The sequence below is a fragment of the Periplaneta americana genome, chromosome 4 (genome assembly GCF_040183065.1).
Source record: "Periplaneta americana isolate PAMFEO1 chromosome 4, P.americana_PAMFEO1_priV1, whole genome shotgun sequence".
NCBI classification, from domain to species: Eukaryota; Metazoa; Arthropoda; class Insecta; order Blattodea; family Blattidae; genus Periplaneta; species Periplaneta americana.
This window is the reverse complement of record NC_091120.1, coordinates 45,062,416-45,083,838: the sequence shown is the minus strand read 5'-3', so window position 1 is coordinate 45,083,838 and position 21,423 is coordinate 45,062,416. Positions and strand designations below refer to the sequence as shown.

The window sequence follows — 21,423 nt, the reverse complement described above, 5'->3', positions numbered from 1 at the left end:
ACCTTTCACTATCTGAAAGTTTTGAAATTATAAATAGTACTGTGGAACAACTGAATCGTGGTAGAGGTAAAGTTGCAGATGCAGTAAGAGCTAAGGTGGACACTGTACTTTCAAAAAACCCTGGATATGAAGAACTACAAAAGGTTGTTGCTGTGATGAGTGGTGAATCAACAGTGAAGATTAACTTGGACTTATCCCCAGCAGACATTGTGAAATTGAATTATGTACCAGTTACTTCTTGTGACGTCGAACGCTCTTTTAGTCAGTATAAATCTATCCTCAGAGACAATAGAAGAAGATTCACTTTTCAGCACTTGAAAGAAATGTTTGTAACCTATTGTTATGGTAACAGACAATAAAAATTGTGTTTTGTTGAAACTACATTGGAAGATAAGGTACGTCCATTATATTTTTTGTTTAGTTTGATTAAAATGTACCAATATTTAACGTACATAGTCATTTTTTTATAATTTTAAGTCCATATTTAATTCCATATTTTGGTAAAAATCCATATTTAATTCCATATTTTGGTAAAAATAACTACATATATATTTACATATTTCATATATTTTTAGTCCATATAAATCCGTTCCCTGCTAATAACATATATCAAAATATGATTAATTGGATACTTTAAAGTAGAAGGGTGCAAAGTGCCAAAATGAAACATTGGAGATAAGATAAAAAAATGTAGCTATAAGAATAATTGTACACATATTTGTGTCATGTTTTTTTTTACTGATAGAAGACAGCAATAGTACAGTGTTTACTCATTAACAGGGAACGGATTTATATGGACTAAAAATATATGAAATATGTAAATATATATGTAGTTATTTTTACCAAAATATGGAATTAAATATGGATTTTTACCAAAATATGGAATTAAATATGGACTTAAAATTATAAAAAAATGACTATGTACGTTAAATATTGGTACATTTTAATCAAACTAAACAAAAAATATAATGGACGTACCTTATCTTCCAATGTAGTTTCAACAAAACACAATTTTTATTGTCTGTTACCATAACAATAGGTTACAAACATTTCTTTCAAGTGCTGAAAAGTGAATCTTCTTCTATTGTCTCTGAGGATAGATTTATACTGACTAAAAGAGCGTTCGACGTCACAAGAAGTAACTGGTACATAATTCAATTTCACAATGTCTGCTGGGGATAAGTCCAAGTTAATCTTCACTGTTGATTCACCACTCATCACAGCAACAACCTTTTGTAGTTCTTCATATCCAGGGTTTTTTGAAAGTACAGTGTCCACCTTAGCTCTTACTGCATCTGCAACTTTACCTCTACCACGATTAAGTTGTTCCACAGTACTATTTATAATTTCAAAACTTTCAGATAGTGAAAGGTGCCTATTTTGGAGACTTTTGAGCGTTTTTATGATGCATGAAAATGTATGCTGAATGTGAGCTAAGTCATTCTTCACACTTATGTCACAGGTAACTGTTTTCGCAGTATCAATTGAGACTGCATCTTCAGAGTCCAATGCAAGGAGAACATTGTTAATAGAGTCTATATGTTCGGCATAATATTCAACTGCTTCTAGCCATGTACCCCATCTAGTTAAAATTGGCTTTGGTGGCAATGGAATTTCAGGGTACATTTCTTTCAACACGTTAACTCTACTGGGAGCTTTGAGAAATACTTTTTTCACTGATGAAATCAACAAATCTACTTTAGGGAAATTGTCTCTGACCACTTCTGCCACACGATGAAATGCATGCGCCACACAAGTAAAATGAGTCAATTTAGGATATACAACAGATAATGCTTGTCCAGCTTTGACCATATAAGGGGCAGCATCGCTAATAAAGAATAACACATTATCGTACATAATACCCTTTGGCCACAGGATACCCATAGCTTCGTTGAAAAGTTTAACTATAGTTTTGTTATTGCACTTTTCTAGAACATCACAATGTAAAAGAATTCGTTCAGAATATTGTTCACTTAACAAACCGATAACTACATTACCAATAAGTCTACCTTCTTTGTCGGGAGTCTCATCAATGGAAACCCAAATTGAACTATCTTTAATTTCATCTCTTATCTTCTGTATTGTCTCATCGTAGATGGATGGAGCATACGTCTTCCTAAGTGTTGACTCATCCGGGATTGTATGTTGAGTATATTTTTCAAGGAATTCCCTGAAGACCTTATTCTTTAGTTTGTAGAGAGGAATATCAGCAGAGATGAGAGAACGGCACAGGTCGATGTTAAACTCAGATCTTACATTCGATGTTGTTGGTTGTGTTAAAAACAATTGTCTCTGCTTGGAATTTAGTTGTTTGTTGGCCTGATGTTTACTAGTTGTAATGTGTTGTTGCACCAGGAACTTTTGTGTAGATGATACTGCACACTGACACAAATTACAAAATAATATTTTATTGTCAGTTGATAAACCATCTTCTTTAAATTCTGAAATGTAACTTGTTAGTTTTGATTTTAAATTGACTGAATGACGTACTTTTGGCATATTTACCGTCTTTATAGTATGATTTACAAAACTGAACCTATGTGTACTCTGACTGGCATTTAACTGTTGAGCTGCACAACTGAAGTCTGTTAAAAATTTTAAATTAAATTAATACAGTTTTGTAACTTACTTTCCCATTGTTGATAGGACTGCTAATTTTCAAATAACTCTGATGTTAAAGGGATTACTGAACATGTGTTTAAATCTCTATTGTTGAAATGTATTTTTAAAAGTTAATGGAATTTTGTTTTGTTTTATTGTTAAACCTAATATAATATGGACTGTTTTATATGAAATATGGAAAATATATGGAAATTAACGAAAATATGTACTAAACTCTAAAATATGGAAAAATATGGAAAATAAAAGTAGGATTTTTCAACCCTACACATTGTGAAACATAAAGATAATGCAAAATATAAATTATATTAGCTTTATAAGTAAATATGTATTTACATATAAATCCTTTCCCTGCTCATTAATAATAGTGGTATGTGGAGACATTATTTCTCCATATTTAATTATATAACTATAACTATGATATCGCACCATCTACTCTTAAGTACTAAATATGATAACTTCTTGTCTATGCGGATGACGTGAATATGTTAGGAGAAAATACACAAACGATTAGGGAAAACACGGAAATTTTACTTGAAGCAAGTAAAGCGATCGGTTTGAAAGTAAATCCCGAAAAGACAAAGTATATGATTATGTCTCGTGACGAGAATATTGTACGAAATGGAAATATAAAAATTGGAGATTTATCCTTCGAAGAGGTGGAAAAATTCAAATATCTTGGAGCAACAGTAACAAATATAAATGACACTCGGGAGGAAATTAAACGCAGAATAAATATGGGAAATGCGTGTTATTATTCGATTGAGAAGCTTTTATCATCCAATCTGCTGTCAAAATATCTGAAAGTTAGAATTTATAAAACAGTTATATTACCGGTTCTTCTGTATGATTGTGAAACTTGGACTCTCACTCTGAGAGAGGAACATAGGTTAAGGGTGTTTGAGAATAAGGTGCTTAGGAAAATATTTGGGGCTAAGCGGGATGAAGTTACAGGAGAATGGAGAAAGTTACACAACGCAGAACTGCATGCATTGTATTCTTCACCTGACATAATTAGGAACATTAAATCCAGACGTTTGAGATGGGCAGGGCATGTAGCACATATGGGCGAATCCAGAAATGCATATAGAGTGTTAGTTGGGAGACCGGAGGGAAAAAGACCTTTAGGGAGGCCGAGACGTAGATGGGAGGATAATATTAAAATATATTTGAGGGAGGTGGGATATGATGATAGAGACTGGATTAATCTTGCACAGGATAGGGACCGATGGCGGGCTTATGTGAGGGCAGCAATGAACCTTCGGGTTCCTTAAAAGCCATTTGTAAGTAAGTATATTTAATTATATAACACAGATTGTGAAAAGGGTTAAGTAATGGGTACAGTTGCAGTAGAATGGTGCAAAGTCCAATACCTATTTTTTCCTATTCTGGAGCAATTTTTACTCACAGATCTGCCTGTAGAACTGCCTATGCTCCTCATTTGGAAAATAGGGAGTCATTGCTAGTAGATCCCCCTTCTTTTCTTCAGTAATTTCCCTATTTTATGCTTTAACTTGGAACAATGCTGACAGCACATCATATGTTTTTTTTTTTTCCTTTTTAAGCACTTTAATGGTATGCACTGCTTCATTATCATGGGACTATTTCACAGAAACACTACCTGCTTTACTAACATCATACTGAATGCAACATGCCTTAGAAATATTCAAGTTCTTGATGGAAATTAGTTGATCAGCAACATCTTGCATATTAAGGAAATATGACTCTAGCATTGAAACGGTTTGAAATGATTTTACAGCTTTATAGTCTTGTACGATTTTAAGCAGATCACTAGGAATGAAGGCTTTTGTCACTTTCTGTCGTTTTTCAATCAAAGCGAAATCAGAATCGCATTGCAAGAAACTGTGGCCGCTTGTTCTATGTGCTCAAATAAACCAATGACAACTAAAAAGAGACACATGAAAACCATTACACGATTTTTGTTTTCAGCTGCACAGTTATCAGATTCTTCTTGCTTGTTATGTCCATATTCATCAGTTTTAGTACACACGAGGCAATCTCATTGGCACCTCTACTCGCGATGCTTTCATCCCACATACACATATAAGACTGCATTGTATCACAAACACAAACTCCAAAGTTATAAGGTGAAAGTTGACATCTGTAAAACATTTCGCTGTGTGTAAGTTTGGGCACAAACATGACCTGTTGAAGATCCATTGCATTCTATGATGCAGCTCAATTGGGCGCTTACCGTCTGAAACTGCATGGTGCTGGCAACGTAACATCTAAATATCTCGCTTAAGAAACACAAGTGGATGTAGCCTCTTTCATACATCATCATCCTAGGCACATTGCACTTTTCTGCATAATAATTTCGTTTTCTATGATTTTGGCACTTTGCACCTTTCTACTTTAAAGTATCCAATTATTTATTCCGTCAATATGGCTTAAGCATTGAATTACATATGAAAGAAAATATTGATGTGTTACATCCTATTTAATCTTGATACTAACGTTTTCGCCCCTAATGGGGCATCTTCAGGTACAAGATATAAGTATCATCTAAAATCTATTACAATACAATTTTTACATTTGAAACTGTCATTCAGATACGAGAACATTGAACTTTTAACGAGAATTCCAATCGCTCTACGAAATTAGTTATACACGCTTTCATGACTCCACATTTAATAATATTAGGTTTTAATTTTGTATATTTTAGTATTTTTATTGACCTTACTGGCAACAACACAATATATTTGAGATACCATACAAGGGGATCTACTTTGTATAGCTAAGCAAATTCACATTGTTTTAAATTAAATTTGTTTTTAATATTTTGACAGGACAATTAATGTTGGTATGGATAATATTGTCACTATGTCATATTTCATTCTAGTCATGGCATTTTCAAATGTAAAAATTGTATTGTAATTGATTTTAGATGATACTTATATCTTGTACCTGAAGATGCCCCATTAGGGGCGAAAACGTTAGTATCAAGATTAAATAGGATGTAACACATCAATTTTTCTTTCATATGTTTTCTTTCGAGGCTTATTGTTAGGTTTCGTAACAGCTGTTTTTTACGGTGATAGATTGTTAGCCCTTCGCCCAACCCCCAAGCTGGAGGACCACCCCTATGTCTATGCGGATGACGTGAATATGTTAGGAGAAAATCCACAAACGATTAGGGAAAACGCGGAAATTCTACTTGAAGCAAGTAAAGAGATAGGGTTGGAAGTAAATCCCGAAAAGACTAAGTATATGATTATGTCTCGTGATCAGAATATTGTACGAAATGGAACTATAAAAGTTGGAGATTTATACTTCGAAGGGGTGGAAAAATTCAAATATCTTGGAGCAACAGTAACAAATATAAATGACACTCGGGAGGAAATTAAACGCAGAATAAATATGGGAAATGCCTGTTATTATTCGGTTGAGAAGCTTTTGTCATCTAGTCTGGTGTCAAAAAATCTGAAAGTTAGAATTTATAAAACAGTTATATTACCGGTTGTTCTGTATGGCTGTGAAACTTAGATTCTCACTTTGAGAGAGGAACAGAGATTGAGGGTTTTTGAGAATAAGGTTCTTAGGAAAATATTTGGGGCTAAAAGGGATGAAGTTACAGGAGAATGGAGAAAATTACACATTGCAGAGCTACACGAATTGTATCCTTCACCTGACATAATTAGGAACATTAAATCCAGACGTTTGAGATGGGCAGGGCATGTAGCACGCATGGGCAAATCCAGAAATGTATATAGAGTGTTAGTTGGGAGGCCTGGGGAAAAGACCTTTGGGGAGGCCGAGACGTAGATGGGAAGATAATATTAAAATGGATTTGAGGGAGGTGGGATATGATGATAGAGACTGGATTAATCTTGCTCAGGATAGGGACCAATGGCGGGCTTATGCGAGGGTGGCAATGAACCTCTGGGTTCCTTAAAAGCCAATAAGTAAGTAAGTATGTTTTCTTTCATATGTAATTCAATGCTTAAGCCATATTGACGGAATAAATAATTAATCATATTTTGATATATGTGATTAACACGAGGCTTAGCTGAACATTTTCCAACATGAATTTGTAAATTTATATTTCTAGTTGACTTCGTATTTGTTCTTTGTTATTCATCGATTAGCTGATGAAAAAAAAAAATAATACACAAGTACAAGCATTTTGAAAGCATTTCTTCTTTCTCACAAAGAAATAATCATTATTTCTACTGACTATAACAAATTATACAATACCTGGCAAAATCCGTGTCAGAAAATAGAGTATTCATAGCTTGCAGTCTGCGATGGAAGCGATCGAGAGCTCTTACAAGCACCACTGTGTCCCCTGCTCCACCTTCCTGCTCACGTTCTATGCGTTTTCCCACCAGATCAAAATAGTGCTGCATGTTGCACAATACAAAATTACCCAGTTGTGATAATGCCACAGAATCCAGCTCGTCACTGTGAGAAAACAAAATTATAAGCTGTCAGAATGGATAATACATATTCAAAACCAAAATACCGAGTATTCCAATTTGAATTTAATTCATATACAATTCCATCTCGCTCAAAGTACGCGATTTTATTTTTTTATTTAGCAGTTGCCAAATGAGGTAACATCAGTGAAATGATAGAAGTAATGAATTTAAATACTATTATAGTCACAATCATGCCATGGTATGAAAGAAAAATTTCACAACCTCGAGCGGGAATCGAACCTGCGACTTCCTGTTCTCCGGTCAGGCGCTCTACCACTGAGCTATCGAGTTCGTCTCACGCCAAAGGCTTGGAATTATCCTTTCATACTGGCGACTCTGTTATATAGTACTGTCCATAGCGTCTGATCTAGTCAGCACTGCTTATGGGTTGAAAGAAACTTTACAAGACAGTACTCTATAACAGAGTCGCCGGTATGAAAGGATAATTCCAAGCCTTTGGCGTGAGACGAACTCGATAGCTCAGTGGTAGAGCGCCTGACCGGAGAACAGGAAGTCGCAGGTTCGATTCCCGCTCGAGGTTTGAAATTTTTCTTTCATACCATGGCATGATTGTGATTATAATAGTATTTAAATTCATTAATATGTCACATCAACGAACGTGTATACGTCACCAAACATCGTAAGATGGAGATTACATTTGATAGAAGTAATGTGTAGTCAACGTGCTTAAATTGTGTAGATTACTGAAATATTTTATTAACTCCAAGATTGACGATGTTTCATCTAACAGACTAACGTAACTTCACAGAAAATCTATATTTTAATTAATACTGGTACCGAAAAAATTAAGATATATTAAAAACAACAATAAAATAAAATAGGCCGCCAACTGAAATGAATGCAAGCTCTAACATGACAATAGTTGACAACATCAATAAAATTATATAAAGTCTCCAACAAGCAATTGAAAAGCCACTAAATCCTCATACTTTGCTCTAGTAGAATGTAGAATAGGAGATGGTTAAAGTAGAAAAGTGCGATTATTTTATTGATTTTTCCTTGTGAGCCATTTTAACAAAGGGCTCGGAACAAATTTAAATATTTAACAAAGTTCAACAACCTCAGTAAACATGTTAAGTCAATTGAGAGTTGAAATGTCCCTATACAAGTAAAATTCAACATGTTATCTTTAACATGTTGTTGTTAAATGTTTACCATTCTGAATTTCTTGTTACATTTCCACACTACATTGTTTACTATATCTAACAACCATCCACTTGGAATATATTAGAATAACTAGCATTTAAAAAGAAAGAAAAAAAGTTGAATAAATCATGAACCAGAACTTATTAATTCTTAAAACTACTTACCACTGCTGAGCATCTTGTAACCGTGGTCTGTTGATGAACATATCATTGTATGAGGCTACCATTAAACAAAGATCACTGAGGAATCCTGAGCTGCCTACATCCACAAATTCTATAATATCCTGGAACATGGAACATTTACCTACATTTATAAGCATGTTACGTACTATACCTATTCAATGACAAAACAACTGGCAAGTTCACCAATACTGTTATGTACAAATCATAAAATGGAGAAATATGAAATTATGTTGTAAATGAAATAAATGGCAACCACAAAGTAGAAATCATATAGTTAGAAACATTAGTGGAAGGTTTGCAAATCATGCTGTCATATCTTACAGTACAATCTATTCAATTAATGCCATCACATTTTGAAACTATGTTTACAGCCAGTACTTCATCCCTCTCTCAATGCTATGCTAGTAAGTTGTACACAACAGATACACAGATAGCCATCCCTACGACCAGTGGCATGCTGCTGAACCTCTGAAATGTGTGTGCGTCTAATGCCTACCCACTTTATATATTTGATGTGATTATGAGTTCAACAATGCAAAATTGGTCACAAAACAGCTGTTAGTCAGCAAGAGATCGGCAGTGTGAGAAATCTCCAAATTAACGAAGAATTTTGTCCACCATGAGAAGAAGTCGATCTATGAGCCTACAGTGAACTATTTCAGGCTGAAATATGCCTTAATTCACGTTGAGGTAGGTGCTCGAGGGACTATACTAGCTTTTTTTCGAAGAATTTCGACGGCAGTTTGCTCTGCCAACATCTCTGAGGGAAGACATTGTGATAATTGTGTTTAAAAAATCCTGTCAAATCCTAATTAATCACATGGTGCCACATTAATAGCAATTGTAATTTTTCATGCCCTTTTCTTTGTTTCTTTTTTTTAAATTTCATATCTATGTTTACATATGAGGGACTTAGAACAAAAAGCAGGTAAGTGACGGAAACCTAGTTTTGAGGAAATTACAGTTAAAGTTCTACATGCAATGAAATATTATACACTAGTTTGGTGAAATGATGCCCATACAGCAGCACTGCACAGTGTGATCACTTACCTGATTTTATCCCAAAGAAACATCCTTTTGGGCTACCACAACACGCACTTACCTCATTTTTTAATAATGTCACTTACCTGCTTTTTGTTCTAAGCCCCTCATATGTATGATAATTTTTTTTTTTAGGATATACTGAGTCTGTAGGTGCTACCCTCAATGGGGCAGTTTTTGTAATAAAAAAATAAATATTAATAATAAATAAGGAAATTAATAATAATTTGTTTCTCAAACAAAGAGTCGACTGAAATTGCTCAAGAGGCAAATGATCACTGAAATTTCTCTGTTTTATTAACATCATCCATCTCGATTTGTGAATAACTGATAACCATGCACTTGATACTCGTAATTAAATAAGCAATTTAAAAAAAAAAAAGTAAAGGAAGTGTTCTAAAAAAACGTACCGGTATATCAAAAGATGTTATAATTAATCAGAAAAGTTTAAATGTTTTACCTGATCCTGCAACTCTTTTAATATTGTCAGCTGTTCTCCAAGTCGAGTCTCAGCATGTGCTAAGAACTCTGCACACAAAGAGTCAGCTGGCTCTTGGAGCTGTAGCAGTAAGTCTACTGATTCTGCCAGTTCCTTGGCTGTTGCCTACCGTGGAAAGGCAAAGTGGCAAAATTACTGTAGGAAACATCAAACATCATAATTTGACAACACAGAACTTGACTAAAATTAGGGATAATACAATTCAGCCCACTAGTATGAAATGTTGAGAGAATACAGCCTGGCCAAGTAAAGTCTGTGCTCTGAGAGGGGAAGTTGAAGATAGTCCTCTAGTGAAAGGCGGTAGTAATGTGAGGAGATCCAGTCACATCCAACAATATTCCTTCTGCGTGATTCGACCTTCCTTCCTTATTGCAAGATTATTTTCTCGCATACTTGAGCTGCCAGTGGTGCACGTGCCTTTGCACTGTTTATGGGGACAGTCAATAGCTTTCTCTTTATTCAGAACTTAATTACATGGTAAATGTTGGTTGGTTGCTAATGTATGGCTTGTTGGAGAACTTCCATTTGCCAACTTGATAAATGTATTTCCTACCTTTACTCTGTATAGTTATATTTGTCACTGAATCAAAATAAATAAACAAGTACCATAGAATACAAGATCTGTAATTGAGACGGAGATCAAAAACCCACTAACTCCAATTTTTGACAAAATTGAGTTATGGGCTGGATGACGCTTTTTAAGTTTGTCCTGCATGCGTGGAAGGCAAGAATACACTAATATCGACATTCATCTGCATTCTGGGGCTGTTTTAAAACTCGTGGAAGTCGGAATTCCACTTACTCCATGGAATAAGAGAGTTTTTGCATTCCAAGCTTAATTTCCCGGTAGGTGGCAACACTATCGCTCAACCAACTGAGTAAAGTGATACGATACAATATTCAGAATGACACAAAAATCTATGAAATCCATGTTACTAAGACTATGAAAGGCACAATATCGAGTCGATTAACTTCCAGAAACCCAATATACATGCATCATTCCCCAGTCAACTAAAGTACAATTCAGCATTGCCATTGAAAGAAGAAAGTAAAAGGACTTGCAAAATTTAATGCTGTTTATTTCTGAGGAAAGTAGGATGAATTACCAAACTCTGTTTGCGGACAGTAATAATCTAGAATCTAGATGCATAGGAAGAACATGAGAGTGAGAGAAAAAAACAGAATCTGTAACATGAATGAGACTGTGTTAACATTTTAATGTTGTTTGTGGTTTTATTTGTGTATTTTGATGTGCTTTATGGTAATTTGTGATTTTCTGTCTCAGATATTTGAAATTTAAAAAAAAATGTAGCAATGTTAATTTTAATAATAAACTTCCATTTTCTCGTATATTCCAATGTTCCATAAGGGAATTACGATATACTTATCTTTTTTTCTTCACATGGCTCATTTTTATTCACTTTTCTTAATTCATACACTGTGGAAATAAGAAAACCACTATCTCCAGCAGCGTTTATTTCAAATTGTAGCGTAAGATAATGTAAAAATTTAGGTTTTGAAGTATTTAATTAATAAAGACTGTAATTTTACACAATATTAAAGATAAATGTATAATATTTAAAGTTAGTAAGAGAAATAAGTTCTTTCTCTCTCCTGTAAAATTTGGTTTATTGGAGTTAGGGAGTTTTTGATTTCCCTCTCTCAATTAAGAACATTCGAGGAAAAATAAACGAAAACTTTGAAATAGACTGTAATTCTGTTTGACAAGACAACGTATTCAAAAATGAGTTTTCACATCACAGAGTGTAAGGGAAGATGTTTGGGAATTCAGTAGACAGCATACTGGTAACTGTTAGCACAGGTCGTCTCTGACTGAAGACAAGGGCAGGAAATGCTAGTTCTTTGCAGCGCTCTTCACAATCCATTCATGGTAACCCCACTCGCAGATTTGTCTTAGGCGAGCTGTAGTTAATGTTGAAGCAAGTCAATGGACAATGACAACAGCACTTTACAACATGTGTGCAGTTTCACAGCCCTCATGTGTTTTCTTCTATAAATTCAGCATAGTAACTGATGCGGTACACTGTTAAGAGTGTAAAATATAAATTTTTCTACACTGCAAAAAATAAAAAAAACAAGTCTCGAGAACAATGTGTTTTTTCTTTTCTTTTCTGGATTGAGGTTACTTGTTGAAGAACAATGTGCTATGTATTAGTTTTTAAATAACTGAATGTATGTTTCAGATTGCTCAGTTTTAATAAGTTGGGCTATTTCACATTACATTGGAAGTATTATCGACGCGGTCTCATGCTTAACATTCGCTAGGTCTTTGAGTGGCCTCGTGCATAACATTTGGCAGGTCTTTGAAATTTAATTGTATTATTATTTTCTTTATTGAGGGTTTTTGAGAATAAGGTTCTTAGGAAAATATTTGGGGCTAAGAGGGATGAAGTTACAGGAGAATGGAGAAAGTTACACAATGCAGAGAAGAGATGCACGCATTGTATCCTTCACTTGACATAATTAGGAACATTAAATCCAGACGTTTGAGATGGGCAGGGCATGTAGCACGTATGAGCGAATCCAGAAATACATATAGAGTGTTAGTTGGGAGGCCAGAGGGGAAAAGACCTTTGTGGAGGCCGAGACGTAGATGGGAAGATAATATTAAAATGGATTTGAGGGAGGTGGGATATGATGGTAGGGACTGGATTAATCTTGCTCAGGATAGGGACCAATGGCGGGCTAATGTGTGGGCGGCAATGAACCTCTGGGTTCCTTAAAAGCCAGTAAGTAAGTATTGTTTTCATTTCTTGTGTCACCGCTCCAATCATTCGCCTCAATTTCAATGTTGCAACCAATAAGCTGCTTCCATTATAAAATGACACCTATTTGTCTAATCCACGTGGACTAAAACCGAGGTTGCAATGTCTTGTGCTGAGGACGAACACAAAGGTATGTGATTAAAAATTATTATTAAAGAATTATTATTAAGAGTTAAGAATGTCAACATACTCGTATATGAAACAATAATAATAATAATAATAATAATAATAATAATAATAATAATAATAATAATAATAATAGCCATTTAACAATATAACAAACTAGTGCTTATTCTTATCGAGGAAGCAGATGTGACAACGTGACGCTTAGAGTGAAACCTACAGAGCAACAATCGGTCAGCAAAATTATATTTTAAAAGCACACCACACGTTATTGTATGATATCGGCATGTTAAGTATGAGGCCATGGCGATAATAACAATCAACTCTCCATTATTATCTCATTACTAGGGATGTGATATTGTGATGATACTGATGATTATTTTACCTTTATTTCTGTGCTTATTTTATCATGATTTTGGTGAATATTTTGTTGAAATATGAATATCTGGATATTCTGTATAATAAATAACATGCAGAAATGTACAACAAATAGAAATGCAGTTATTAATTTTAATTGTTACAAATTTCCTGATGCTTTCAATATTATGAACATTAAATTATCATACCACATAAATACATTTTTTAAAGTAGCCCTATTTCCAATCATTGCTTAACATCAGTTTACACATACCTAGAAAAAGCAATGAAAAATACTCTGACCAATCCACAAACCAGGGCAAGTTCAATCTGACTCAAGCAGCAAATCTTACATTGATTTACAGCACTTAACTATCATGCTCTTGAATGCAAAGCTGTGAATGGTTTCAACATTTGAACATAACAAACTCGTCGATCAGGTAAAATATTGTTATGTCGAAAATATTCTCTCACTATCAACGTTTGAGACATAAGACATGTTGAAGCAAAACTGTTGTGACCCTCGTATGATTCAAAGAGCTTGTAAATTAGAACTAGTATGCAAACTCTTCGATCTCTGCAAAGACATTGTTAAGACTGTTGTTTAGAGTTGGGGGAGGAGATACGTTTTCAAGTATTAATTTCATGATTATGAGACTATGTCATTGAAATCATTAGATTTCGCGATATTTTCATTTTCTAAATTACCTTCGTGAGATGTGTTTTTTGTGAAAACAATAATTAAGTTTTCACACATTTCGCGTATTTCGTTAATAACAAAAAATCATACCCCTACTCATCACCTACCAAAACTAATTGATCTGAAATGTATTATTGTTGTTCTTAATGCCGATAAAACCATTACTTGTGTATAACAACATACAAAGTAACAATATAATAAGAACTGGAAGAAACTCACTATGTAATAATATCTAAAGAATAAAAAAATCATAATGTAATATGATTAAAATACCTCTTTGCTTTTGAACTGATCTCTCAGCTTTTGCTTCAATTCTTCCACAATAATTTCACAATCACTTTGGATCCCCTGGAAAGATGCCATATTGCCATATTGCTGTAGAACTCTCTGAGCATGAATGTAATCCTGTACTGCCTGAGGAAAAAAGTACATAAAAGTTACGAAGTTGTAATACTTCAATATAAAATTTAATCTCAACTGAACTGTATTAATAAACAAATTTGTAATGGCACTGTTTATAAAATTTCCGATAATAATTAAGAAATATGCAGATAATGAGAAATTGAGATAAATTATTTTTATTGATAACAGAAGACAATCTTAAGATCAAAATTAATTATTTAATCCATGGCGTGAACAGGCTATGAAGGGCCAAGACCGACCAGCCAGCTGCTGATATCATGTCTCAGCAGAAGAGAACGTTTGTCCAACAAATATAGATGTGTTGTATGATCAGCACAAAGATACCCCCAGCAGCTGTAACTGGTTTTCAAAACAAAATTTCACTACCTATCGTAGATCCCAAAATTCATTGCAATGCTGGATGGACACCAGTCCCATACACTGGCTGAAATTTCATGAGAAAATTCTTTTTCCATGAAGACTTGAACCAGTGCACGATACCTAGGCATGATGCCTTATAATCCATGATGCTATGAAGTGTGGCTAAGTTCAAAAACCATAATACTTGTAATTGTTTCTGTAATCTACAAAAGTTACACTGCAAGCAGCCTATATATAGAATTTGCTTCTACCATTTCTATAATGGAAAAAGCAAATCAAATTACTTTCTATAAATACGATGGAGGATCAAAAAGTAATGCACAACAACTTTTTGTGGCAATGTATTTAATAGGTAAGTAAAACGAAAAAGCTACAGGTTTTACCTATTTTTCAACACAGGAACCAAGTCTCTCGACACATTTCCCTCATTGTGACACAAGATTCAGTACACCTCGTTCATAAAACTCCGTTTTCTGGGCACATAACCACTTGCACACGACTGATTTCACTTCTTCATCCGAACCAAAGCATTGGCCTCCTAGGAATTTTTCATTGGTTCGAAGAGGTGAAACTCAGATGGTGCAAGATCTGGGTTGTAGGGTGGATGACTGCTGCCTCAATGCCTCTGACATTGGGTGGAGCTGCAGCAGTCACTGGTCGGCCGGAACATGCTTCGTCGGTATGATTTACTCGGCCCTCTTCGAACTTGCACCATCTGGAGATGTTGCTATGGTCCAGACAATCAGCATCATACACTCCAACATTTCCCTGTGGATTTCACTCGGAAGTTTTTGTTTTGCTCAAAAAACGGACTACACATCACTGCTTTTCACAAGTAGACGATGCTAGCACACGTTCCATCTTTACTCAGTAGTTACCACTCGTTCTGCCCAGATGACACCTAATCGAGCCATTGCTGTCTGTAGCGCAAGATTCAAACTAACTATCTGCCAACTTTGAATGTTCCAACCAAAATAGTATACCGTAAAGAAATTGTTGTAAAATAGGTACTCAAGTTCAAATCCCAGTGAGTAAAAATAGATTTCTAACAGACAAATATTATAATAAGGTTAGTTTCTTTGCAGACTGTCTTTTCCTTTGTTATTCTTTCATTATTATCATCCATAAAATTAAACAGAAAAGCGAGGTTGTATTGTCAATGAGATGTGTCCTCTGAGGATGATAACAGGAACCATTATTCCTAAACCAGGCCCAAGTAATAAAATGTACCGTTACTATTATTCGAAAATGAATTATTTCAATCCATTCCAAGAACACATTTTGTTACAGTTCATGTATTTTCTGCTATACCTGTGAATACTGCCCATCTTGAATTGTATGTTTAAGTTTCCCTGGTAACTTGAAGAGAAACTGCAGACGTTTCAGTAAGGAGTGTACACCTGACAGTTTAGTGATTTGCTGTCTTGTATCCTACAAAAATAAAAGAAACTAATTATAACGTTCTAAATGAGGCAGAAAGCAAAGGTGAATAAATAGTTTTCAATTATTTATTTTCATCTATTTTTATTTTTACTATTACTTTTACCTCAACATAAACCAAAGGAGCATTAAAATATGACCTGATCGTGACTTTTGGGACAACCTGTATATTACCTGTAATGTACACGAGATCTGCTCAGAGAATGACGTAATGGATTCCATATTTGCTGCAAGAAGATCCATTTCATCCTCCATTTTCTTGAAATCACTTTTCATCTGTAATTAATAAGAAGCACTTCTTAGTATCATACAAAATTGGAATATGAGGAATGTTATCCAGAAGTTTGTTCTTTCACTAAAATCTGCCATAATATTTTGTTTCTTTGTCTAGATTACCAATAACAATAAAAACAACAACAATAACAAACCTCCTACATCTATATTAAGTATTAAATTACATAATTCTGATTGTTGTCTTATAGAGTGTAAATGTCCGATTATTAAAGAGTCCTATGAAGTTAAGTATTTAGGCATAATTTTCGATAATCATTTAAAATGGAATCAACACATTAATTACCTTTGTAATAAATTACGTAAAATAATATATTATTTTGTTTTATTGAGGAATTACTTGTCAATAAGTTTATTACGCGCCATATATTTAACTTTATTTCAATCGGTATTTATGTATGGAATTATAGGATTGGGTAGCTCATTTAAATCCAATTTTAATCCACTTTATTTATTACAGAAGAAAATAATTAAAATATGTCTTCATAAACCTATTGATTTTCCATCTCAAAAATTGTTTTTAGACTTTAATGTACTTAACATAAGACAAATTTATTATATTGTATTAATAAAATTCATACATAAAAATCGAAATAATTTTGAATTGTATTCTCATAGTTATGACACAAAAGATATGAATTCTTTAAGATTGTTTGAACCAAAATGCAACACTGTTACAGTATTTAATCATAGTAGTAATTTAGGCTCAAAAATATATAACAAATTTATATTTAAATATCCTAATCTTGTCAATTCTAATAGTTCTAATATTAATTTTAAAAAGTTATTTATGGTTTTTATAAAAACTGAAAAATTGTAAATTTAAATTTATATATTATAATTGCATAGTAGACATAAGACAAACTGAATTGCATACTTATTAATTTCAATTCAGGAATCCGCCCCTGAGCACGAGTTCTCCTCTTTCAGAGGCGAGCTAAAGTTTTTTTGTATATATTATATTTTACGTTACTTATTAGCAACATAAATAAATAAACAACAATTGGCTATTTTACGACGCTTTTCAACTGCTGTGGTTATACAGCATCTGAATGACATGAAGGTGATAATGCCAGAGAAATGAGTCCAGGTCCAATGCTGAAAGTTACCCAGCATTTGCTCTTATTGGGTTGAGGGAAAACTCCGGTAAAAACCTCAACCAGGTAACTTTTCCCAACCAGGATTTGAACCCGGGCCCAATCGTTTCATGGTCAAGCGTGCTAACCATTACTCCACAGCAGTGGATAGCACTGGTAGGTAGTTGATATCTCATTAAATGAATAAAAAATAGATGCATTTGGTTTAAAAACAGTCTAACTTAGGTGTAATGAATTCAGGCATTTACATTACCAAATAATTTAAAATAGGTCTACAGTTTTAGGAACCACTATGAAAAAAATATATAACAGTTATCCATTGAAATTTTAATTAGGGATAAGTTTCTATTTACGAATATCATAGTGTTTTCGCAGTCTTCAGAAATGTTACCGGTACTATCTATGGTATTAAATGCTTAAAGTACGGTACCTTTCGTATGGTATCAGTAGCCGAAATGAATTTATTATAATTCTCATATACAAGCGTCTGCATGTCAGAGTGAAGTGTCTGTGTGTCACGTACAATATCACCCTCTTGATCCATGATTTGTTTCAATGAGCATTCCTGAAATAAAATGCAAAGCAATACAAATACCAAAACATTATTTATGACTACATTCACATAGGCCTATAGGCTAAGCATTATTTGTTATATCTCGTACCTGAAGATGCCCTACAAAGGGCGAAAACGTTAGTATTAAGACTAAATATGATGTAACACATCAATGTTTTCCTTTCATATGTAGGCCTAATTCAATGCTTAAGCCATAAGACGGAATAAATAATTAATTATATTTTGATTATACATCTTGATTACACAACTTTTAACACTGTATCACTTCGGAATATGTATGATAAGATATTTTGATATAATATATTATGTTATTAACACGAGGCTTAGCTGACTATTCCCAACATGAATTGTAAATTATTTTAAAGGCCTGGCATCAGCAGTAGAACATGTACGAGCTATAAGCTTTCAATTCGGAAGGCCCAAGTTCAAATTCCTGGTCATAGGATGAGAAATTTTGTGGTAAAAGATAATGTTTTATTGGAGATAATATGTCTCTACACACCATCATTCGAATTCACCTACTGCGAACAGCTATTTTTCCCCAATTTGAGCGTTCAGTATTTGAACGAATTAACATGTAGGCCTAAGGTTAAAAGTTATAACCTGATATCCATCAGAGAGAAGAAAACGAGACAGGCCTAAACTTATTTACAACTTCGAAACAAGAGATCAACGGACTGATGACAGAAAAAGGATTGAACAGAGAGAGATTTGGAGGGCAGAAACTGGTCAATAATGAGAAATTGATTGCAAATTGGGCGCAGGAAAATGTGCAAGAGAAAAAAGAAGTATGATACGGTACCGTACTTAAAGTAATCGACCACGTCATCAACTTCCCCAAATAGAGGTGCAGAGCACATGTACTTTCCCGTTAAAGTGTAAAGAGGCTGACAACATGTCCAATCATAAGAAAAAATTGAAATAATGAAAATTTAATTAAAATACATGTGCAGTAGTAGCAAAGAAAACTGGACAGACCCTTGTAGCTAATTTCAGAGCCTTGATCACTCCAGAGCACGATAGATTGGTAACTAAAACTTTCGTGGTTCGAATCCTGCCTGGGAAGGAAACTTTTTTTTGTTCCTTATTCAAATTTATTCCCAATACTTTTCGATTGCTGGTAAAATTCATGTTCTGGGAATAATAAGTTAATTAAGTAGTAAAATATCGCTGCAATCGAAAAGTATTGGGAATAAATTTGAATAAGGAACAAAAAAAAGTTTCCTTCCCAGGCAGGATTATAACCACGAAAGTCTTAGTTACTAGTCTATCGTGCTCTGGAGTGAACAAGGCTCTGAAATCAGCTACAAGGGTCGGTCCGGTTTTTTTTGCCACTACTGTACATAGGCTATTTGGTAATGTATATGCCCTGGACCTCGATTGCGAGAAAATGGTTTGGCCGATGCTTTCTACATAGTTATCGAACAAAAATGTTCAATCTGCTAAACAAATGCCAATCTTCGATATCTCCCCACACCACACACGGGACCAACTATGATTTGCGTTTCGTTATGGCCCTGATCACGTAATCAGGAGTTATGGGTTAGATGAGGGGATAGATAGGTAGCATGATGCCCAGGTATGTGACAAGGTTAGTGGATCAGTTAAGAGGGTATTTAGGCCTAAGAGACGGGAGACCAAGGAATGTAAAAGGGTTTCAATGATTTAAGTACGTTTTTTCTCCCATGTGTAGTGTGGGAAGATCTCGACATTTCACCAAACAAATAAACATGAAACGTTACAGAAATAGCGGCATTACTTGCACTATTATGGTAATTACAACACACAATAACATATATTGAATCGACGTCTAGGCCTATATTCTAAGATCAGAAGGAAGTGAAACTGGGAGAGGAGTACGTCAAGGATGTCCTTTAACATCACCTATCCTGGTCAACATCTACTTGGAGGATTTAGTGAAGAACTGTTTGCAGAACATGGGAGGAGTGGTAGTAGGAGGAAGAAGAATAAAGTGCATAAGATTTGCTGATGATATGGCGTTGTTAGCAGAAGAGATGATACTAAGGGATATGCTATTGGAGCTAAATGACAGCTGTGAGCAGTATGGAATGATGATAAATGCAAATAAGACGAAGAGCATGGTCATAGGAAGAAAAATGCAGAAGATTAACTTTCGAATTCTAAATGAGGCAGTAGAGCAAGCAGACAGCTTCAAGTACTTGAGGTGTAGTATAAGCATTAACATGAGCTCTTGCCAGGAAGTCAAAAGGAGAATAGCAATGACCAAGTTAAAAGTTTCTTTTAATAGAAAAAGAAGCATTTCCTGCGGACCTCTGGAAAACAGGAACGCCATTTCGTAATTTCATTTAAGAAACAAGCCAAACGAATTATCTTTGCATAAAAAACGGATGCTCTCTGGACCAAATTATCGTATTTTATAATTGTTTGAATGCAACAGAAGCCAGAAGTCTTGCTAAGCATGTTATTGCTAAAGAATTACGAAATGGCGTTCCTGTACTTACCAATTACCGAAAGAATGATACTGAAACTGATCTGGAAGAGGAAAAGGAATTGGTTGGGTCACTACCTGAGAAGAAACTGCCTATTGAAGAATGCGCTGGAAGGAATGGTGAACGGGAGAAGAGTTCGGGGTAGAAGAAGATATCAGATCATAGATCAAAGGCAGAAAATAGGAATTGGAAAAAGCTGGGTTTGCAGTGAAAGACCTGCCCTTGGGCAGAACACTAAATGAATGAATTATGACATACGTAAGTTGGGCTTCAAAACTTTATATTTTACAACAAACAATTCCACGCTTAGAAATGGAAAATCAGTAACAGTCAAAAAGTGAGGTTATAGTTTGAGCTAACAAAATAAGAATAACAAATACTGTACCTTAAACAGTTTTTGTAAGAACATATCCGGATTAAAATGTTGACCATTAATATCATACGGACTTCCAGTTGTATCACCCATATCTGCTGATTAATCACAGTTCGTCTAATGTATTCACACTTCACAACATGAAATTTGACATTTCATACATCTAGCATGTGTTGTCATAAAAATTCGACGACAACCGAAGTTCTCCGACTCTTGCTTCGGAAGCTGAAGTATCGTGTTGTGAGATTGTGAGCTGAAAGTTATTCTCTCTTCTAACTCGTTGGTCTGAAACACATAATGAAGAAAGAGAAAGAGACTATAAAGAAAAACTGAAACAAAAAAAAATCTGTATGAAATACGAAGTGGCTACGGATGAGAAATTAAGCTCTCAGTTTTTGTTTGTAAATTGTCGTGTATGCTCAAGAGACTTAGAATACAAGCCCTCTTGTGTCTGCTTCCGTGCTTCGACACCGTTCTG

At 34.5% G+C, this 21,423-nt stretch overlaps 1 protein-coding gene across 1 annotated transcript in view; it reads right to left on the bottom strand.

The window, feature by feature from the left end:
* Vps51 (vacuolar protein sorting 51) overlaps positions 1–21,095 on the bottom strand; it is a 43,023-nt gene extending 21,928 nt beyond the window's left edge. The window contains exons 1-8 of the mRNA XM_069823278.1: positions 20,958–21,095; positions 17,958–18,092; positions 16,314–16,415; positions 16,011–16,130; positions 14,190–14,330; positions 9,912–10,055; positions 8,393–8,511; positions 6,838–7,044 (exon numbers count right to left, since the gene is read on the bottom strand). Of these exons, the coding sequence (XP_069679379.1) occupies positions 6,838–7,044; positions 8,393–8,511; positions 9,912–10,055; positions 14,190–14,330; positions 16,011–16,130; positions 16,314–16,415; positions 17,958–18,092; positions 20,958–21,038 (1,049 nt within the window). The 5' untranslated portion in view covers positions 21,039–21,095. The remainder of the gene's footprint in view (positions 1–6,837; positions 7,045–8,392; positions 8,512–9,911; positions 10,056–14,189; positions 14,331–16,010; positions 16,131–16,313; positions 16,416–17,957; positions 18,093–20,957) is intronic.
* Between the last annotated feature and the right edge of the window lie 328 nt (positions 21,096–21,423).